The sequence below is a fragment of the Octopus bimaculoides genome, chromosome 11 (assembly GCF_001194135.2).
Source record: "Octopus bimaculoides isolate UCB-OBI-ISO-001 chromosome 11, ASM119413v2, whole genome shotgun sequence".
Taxonomy (NCBI): Eukaryota; Metazoa; Mollusca; class Cephalopoda; order Octopoda; family Octopodidae; genus Octopus; species Octopus bimaculoides.
This window is the reverse complement of record NC_068991.1, coordinates 50,447,951-50,455,060: the sequence shown is the minus strand read 5'-3', so window position 1 is coordinate 50,455,060 and position 7,110 is coordinate 50,447,951. Positions and strand designations below refer to the sequence as shown.

Genomic DNA, 7,110 nt, shown 5'->3' with positions numbered 1-7,110 from the left:
ATATATATATATATATACATACATATATACGACAGGCTTCTTTCAGTTTCCGTCTACCAAATCCACTCACAAGGCTTTGGTCGGCCCGAGGCTACAGTGGAAGACACTTGCCCAAGGTGCCACGCAGTGGGAATGAGCCCAGAACCATGTGGTTGATAAGCAAAATATATAATATTTTTTCCTACTTGGAACGCAGCGAGCAGCAGAACCGTTGGCACTCTGGACAACATGCTAAGAGGCATTTCGTCTGTCTTTACGTTCTGAGTTCAAATTCTGCCAAAGACGACTTTGCCTTTTATCTTTTCAGGGCTGAGGAAATAAGTACTAGTCGATCACTGGGGTGAATTCAATCGACTAGTCTCTCCATCAAAATTTCAGGCTTTGTGCTTATAGTAGAGAGGCATGAAACTCTCGGCCCTTGAGTGACTCTGTTGCTTCTAGTAGATGTTGGTTTCAAATTTTGGCACAAGCAATTTCAGGAGAGGGTGTAAATCGATTACATCGACACCAATACTCAATTGGTACGAATTTTTTCGACCTCGAAAGGAAGAAATACAAAGTCGACCCCGGTGGAATTTGAACTTAGAACATAAAAATGGACATGCACACGCACGCACGTACACACACACACACACACACACACACACACACACAGAGTCATAGGCTAATCACATCTTCGAATGAACCTCTATGTGATTTCTCGAATCACACTTCTACAATCTAAAAAAAAATATAATTAAATGGGTAAAATTTACAAGTTTAACGAATAAAAGGAAATCATAGGTAATAATGAACTATGCAAAGTAAGGAAAAATGAATGACAATTTATTTCGTTTCTCTTTTAAGAATATTTCCAGTGATTCAGGTCGGCATTCACTTAACAAGGGAAAATATAGGTAAAATTATTGTTGTCGATAAGGAAATCCTAAAATAATCATAAATTACCCAGCACGGGAAATAACAGTTGTGAAGAATTGGAAATAACAGAAAGTGGGAGGGAAAAGATAAAGCATTGAGAGAGGAGAGGAGAGGTATTAGTTATAATGGTAGTAGGAGGAGAAGCAGTCATCCAATCATTATGCTTGTTTTTCTTTGGTTTTTCCCTACATATATTATTTTCAGACCTATATAAAAAGCAAATCTGTCGTTTTCATAATCATTGCTGTACCAGAAAGACAGTAGAAAAATCATTACGCACGCCTTATAGGACTTAATTCAGGACTGGTTTATTAACCTACTTTACTGCACTTTTTATTTTGCAGTCTGTGTATTTTATATCGTATACAGGTTTGCTGCAGATTTCTATCTTTTCACAATTAGTTTTTCGTGGTTTGGCCTAATTTCTATTCAATCATGGATTGCGCCGAGGTGGAACTACGAGATGACATTCTTCGTCTTGAGAGAAACTTCAAGAAAATAAATGTCGACTCTCAGTCATTCGATTCTGCTTACTGTAGCAATTATTCTGCATCTTCAAGCGGTTCGGTGGACATAGAAGAAAGACCATCATCGGGGAATTCATGTAACGAATTCCCCAAGTCTGACTTGGCTGCTATCCCTGAGACTGGCGACTGTAAAGAATTTATCCAGGCCTCAGTTTGTAAACCAACATCTGAAGCTAAACCACCTTCATCAATATCAACATCATCTACTATTATCGCTCATGATGAACAGGACGATGGATTTTTTACTCAGTCTAACGTTGATGACTTATATAATCAAGATGAAGACGGAGATTCGTAAGTTTTAATTTATTGATATCTATTTTTAAAATATTATGTTGATATATTTCGTAAATTGGTAAAGGTACACACATACATATTTGTACATCTATGTAACTTATATACTTATTGTATACGTGTTAATATCTATATTCACTCACAATGTCGATATACACAGGCATCCACACATATGCAATACATAAACACACACATAATCAGCATAACGCACTCACTCACACACACACACACACCTACACAAAATTTATGGGTTTTTTTTTTACTTCATAAAAATATCACTGGGAAATTCCGTTCGTTCTGATTGGTCAATTCATGTCACATGACTAACATTTGTGTGACCTTTAACCAGCTTTTTCTGATTTTTCCTTTTCAATCCGGATTTTATTTATTTTTATATTTTCCTATTTTAACAAATTATGATAAATGGTTTTACAAATTTATGTCACTTCATCCTTGTATCAGATAATATCTCCTGTTCCTTGTTGTACTGTTATAATGCCTCATATGTCTAGTGACGTTAGGACTTGGCTCGGACCCAAATTAACAAGACAATCATTACTACATTTTTTTTAATGAATAAATTAGTAAAATGATCGACGATTGTAATAAAGTTTAAATTATCTATCGTCATTTAAACCTCTCTTTACTACTACGTTAGTCGTCGTCCTTGTTCTTAACTCTATTAATATCCTTCCATCAACCCTGGTTCAGTTCACTGACCTCTGTTTTATTATTAAATATTCGTAGTTTTCAGGGGGTCCGTATGGCTCTTCTCTACCCGTTCCATTTCTCTCCAGGGGTCTTTTGGCCATTGATGTTACAGTAGGGGTCTCCCTACTGATCTACTGGGGCTGAAACAACTAAGGTTGTGTATATCTGGTACTCTTTGTCATGTGCATACATAGAAGTAAGTCTAAAGAGGAGGCTCAGTTCCTGTGTCAGTACCACGAATCTCCACGTCGCTATCGCTAGCAAAATCAACGTCAGCGTATGGGTATAGGGAAAAGATAGAATGGACTGAATATTTATTATTCTTGATATAAAATCTTAGACATAAATAAAACAGGTTCAACATCTGACAAAATGAAAAACCCTGTTTTCTTCGAAAATTTTTTACTAATTTACAAGAATAAATTTCCCTGACTATGTGGGTGGATTTAGTTATTAATTTTCGAAATTAAAATGCAAGGTACGTAGGATTTAGTCCTTGAATGTGTAGGAATTGATGCAGAAAAATGTTTGCATACATAATATATGAGCCGTTGCTTTACAGAATCTATGCTACAAACATGGAAAATTGAAGTTTAAAAAAAAAAAATTAAGCCCCCCCCCCTTTTTTTTTTAGCGGGATTAGGTAATTCATGCTGTTTACAGCTTGAGGGAGGTTTAACGCTGTGGTTTCGATCAGGTTGAGCAACTACAGAAGTGTGTGATTAGAGCGAAAAAAAACCCCAAAAAACTAAGAGGCGGAAATGTAAAAAAGTGAAATTAACTTTTGAAACCAAGACGAAAAAAATAAATTGTTCTAACATTGTTGTTTATAAAAGTGACCGTTGTTAGTAAATATCTTTTTAATCAATGTGTTTGTGTTGAAATAATTTTAAATTGCATTATTTTTATATTTTCAGAGTTTTGCACATGGCTATTATTGAATGTGACGCCAATCTAGCAGAATACTACATAATAAATGTCAGAATGTCGTCTTGCAGTTATTTACTTGACTTACAGAACAACCTTTTCCAGACACCCCTCCACTTGGCTGTTGTTACTAAACAGTATAATATCGTTGATCTATTGGTCAGAAATGGAGCGTCGGTCGATATTAGAGACAATAATGGCAATACTCCCTTACATGTAGCTTGTCGGGATGGAGACTTTGAATGTGTTAAAATGTTGCTTGGTGCCAAGAATATTAAAAAGTCACTGAATATGCTTAATTATGACGGTGAGTTATAAAAACTCTTGATATGATTCATGTATCTAATTAGTTCAAGCCAGTATTTATATCCTGTTGATTCTATAAGTTTTATTAATTTTTTAAAGTGTTTACCTTTTAATTTCAAATTGAAACAGAAAATAGATTAAACCGATTTAAACATTAAACTTGGCCCAATAACTTAGAGTAGTAAAAGAATTTTATTGCATGCAATAAAATGACATTTGTTTGCAACTACGCAGAATGGACTAAAACAGTTTTAGTGCATTGTATAGCAAGAATGTAAACGAAATTATTAACATATTTGTTTTATTGATTTAGTATTAATGATTATGTTTTCAGGTTTGACAAGTCTTCATCTTGCTGCTCTCCGTAAACCATATCCTACTGTCAGTATTTTGCTTTATGCTGGTGCCAATATCAATACACAGGTAAATGTCTTAACCATTTTCATGTAGCTTATTAATAATCTTATTAATGATCTATTTGATAGCTCACATGACATGTACGTGTAATTTACTCATTCCGGATATGTCACATTGCTTTACTCATATTTGCAATACACTGTACACACACATTGAGTATTTTAATGTACACACGCACAGTTGCTGGTACTGGAATATTTTTATGCTTTAAGATTGAGTTATAAAAATGGTTAATTCATCAGTTACTAGTTCTGTTTTCATTTGAAGGGATTAGAAACTTGTTGAATTATTATAATTACATAAAGGAATGGTAGTTATCATTAATTTATGTTACTTTCCTAGTTAGTTTAGGGTCAAATATTTTATTTTACTGCTATCAAATGACATGCTCACGAGTGCACACATACACACAATTTAAAAGATAAAAAATACAATATTATAATCTAAACTATTAAATTCATTGAATCCTGTTTTCAGATGTTTTACAAACACTTGATTTCACCTTTGCCATTGAAAAAAAAAAAATTTAGGTAGAACATTTAAATTTATATAATTTGTAGTTAGTGATTTAAAATTTTTATGTTAATAAGTTATTGTTTTACTTTGTTTTGTACAATGGAACTCTTTGTTTTGTTGCAGGATGGAAAAAGTGGTCGAACTATTCTTCATTATGCTGTTGAATCAAATGATAAAATTTTAGTCTATCAACTCTTCAAGTACCCAGAACTAAATATTAATGCTGTAACATTTGGTGGTGTGACAGCATATTGCCTTGCTGATGATCAAAACAATGAATTGATGAAAAACATATTGAGAACAAATGGTGCTTCTTTATTTCATAGAGACAGCAGTTCAGAGGACTCAGATGACGAAATGGTTAGTATATTATTTAATGGTTCTGCTGATTCTTTAGGCAAATATCATGCTTCTTTAGACTTAACACATCTACAATATAAACCAGTTCCTCTAATATTTTTTTTTTTTTTTTTTTTGTCTAAATATTGTTTGGACCATACCAGATAGATTATAAATAAAGCAAAACAGGCAACTTAATGATTTCCAGAGCAGTTAAAATTTTGATCAACTCACCATTGCTGATATGAGTTTATTTTTGATTTTTAGAAAGATGTACTGTTTTTCTCTTTCTACAAAAATAATTTTGATCAAGAGAAAGAATTAATTTAAAATCTTCAAATTTCTCTCTGAGGATCTTATAAAGTGTTTTAAAATATTTTGTGTCAACTTACAAAAACAGGTTACAAATAATGATTTAGTATTCACTCATGCAATGGGCTTTAAAATTTGGTTGTTAAAGCTTGTACTTAAACGATACCTTATTTTATAATGTTGGTTTTAGAGACATGTTGACTGATCATATGTAAACCAATATTGTTCCAGAAATGGTTGATAAATAGCTATCACTTAATTCTATGTATGTATGTATGTGTGTGCATGCATGTGTATATGTGTATGTATGTATGTGTGTGTACGTATGATATGGATATGTACGTATGTGTACATACATATATGTACATATAAAATGATATATCGAAACTTATTTTTAATTCATTACGTTGTATGTTAACATTTTATCAACTTGTATAATTCTGTAAACTGTATTTTGTTGTTGCACTAGCAACATTCTTCATTTATATTTTTTTTCTGTATTTTCAGTTCTTATCTGGTGATGTACATATGGACTATCAGCCTTCATAATGGATACCGTCTTGTGTGTGCTAAGAATAAACTATTCCAATCTACGATGATGCCGCCACAAGAAGCTGTTGGAGACTTACAGGCATCAAAGGGTTACTTCCATGAAGTCTGCCACCTTAGATGAACATAATCATAAATGATGCTGAAGCAAAGGTTGAAAGCCCTGCTGAAGGATGTGCAGAAGTAGTAAAACTCATGGAGACAAACTTGCACACAATCTCATTTATTCAAACTCGTGTACAGCACCATATTATGGAACTTGTATGGAATCATTGGTTGTGGTTGTGTGTGTGTGTGTGTGTGTGTGTTACACCAAAATAAGGCACTGCTGAGTGGTAACTTTGGACCAATTTTTCACTCAGCTTCTCTTGAAGCTGAATAAAATGACTGAGGTACAGAAAAATGGAAGTTTTCTTTCCTTGTAAGAACATTTTGGCAAATATAGTTTCGATTCCATCAAATTTTGGACAATTTGATATTTGCCATGAACACCCAGTTTCTTTGGAGCTTTTAAACTTGCCAAAGAAGTGTTCTTTCAAGGATGTTATTTATTTATTTATTTGTATAGTAAAATAAATTATTTTTATAATGAATTTCTTGTTTTGTGTTTGTATTTAAATGTAACTTTATATCATCTGGAGACTGATTAAGGAAATACCAGATCAACAAGTATGTCATGCTAACTTCTAGTAATGTTATGGTTGAATTATTTAAACAGTTAAAAATTACAACTGGTCAAGTCAGTTAGGGTGTTTGTCCCCTCTATACCTTAAATCAGCAGGCACAAAGCCACACCCCCTGAATAATTCTCCCCACTCCCTCCCAGTTGAGGGGGCTATTGTCTTGTAAAGTACTTGGTGATCCTGTTGGTGCTGGTGCCACAAAAAATATCCAGTACACTTTAAGGTAGTTGGCATTAGGGCATCCAGGTGTAGAAACCATACCAAAATAGACTATGGAACCTAGTGCAACTCATCAAACTGTCCAACCCATGCCAGCATGGAAAACATTAAATGATGATAGTAAAAGGTTCATACCTTGTCAGCAGCATTGCAGTGAAACCCTGCTGACCTAATTAAATATTTACCAAATGAAGTGTTATAAACACTAATAATATTGGTTAATGTGTTTTTAGTCTGGTGATGGGTCCTAGTTCAGTGAATGAGATTTTTATGTCACCATTTAAATATCCACTTTTCCATTCTTGCATGGGTCAGACAAAGTTCATCGTTATATTTGCTACAGTTTAATTCCTTTCTTGTTGCCAGCCCTCACTTGTGTCCAAGTAAGATCA

The 7,110-nt window shown here is 33.6% G+C and overlaps 1 protein-coding gene across 1 annotated transcript; it reads left to right on the top strand.

Moving 5' to 3' along the window:
* Positions 1–1,128: 1,128 nt before the first annotated feature.
* Positions 1,129–6,409, top strand: LOC106873926 (NF-kappa-B inhibitor cactus). Its single transcript, XM_014921463.2, has 5 exons — positions 1,129–1,739; positions 3,368–3,684; positions 4,018–4,106; positions 4,740–4,976; positions 5,775–6,409. The coding sequence occupies exons 1-5, from the start codon at positions 1,354–1,356 to the stop codon at positions 5,814–5,816; spliced, it is 1,071 nt and encodes a 356-aa protein (XP_014776949.1). The 5' UTR covers positions 1,129–1,353; the 3' UTR covers positions 5,817–6,409.
* The last annotated feature ends 701 nt before the right edge of the window (positions 6,410–7,110 follow it).

What these genes read in the sequence shown, in the direction of transcription:
- LOC106873926 (XM_014921463.2), top strand. Translation starts at nt 1,354, where the DNA reads ATGGATTGCGCCGAGGTGGAACTACGAGATGACATTCTTCGTCTTGAG. An exon ending in CAAGATGAAGACGGAGATTC is followed by an intron (nt 1,740 to 3,367) that starts GTAAGTTTTAAT and finishes TTATATTTTCAG; the next exon opens with AGTTTTGCACATGGCTATTA. An exon ending in GAATATGCTTAATTATGACG is followed by an intron (nt 3,685 to 4,017) that starts GTGAGTTATAAA and finishes TTATGTTTTCAG; the next exon opens with GTTTGACAAGTCTTCATCTT.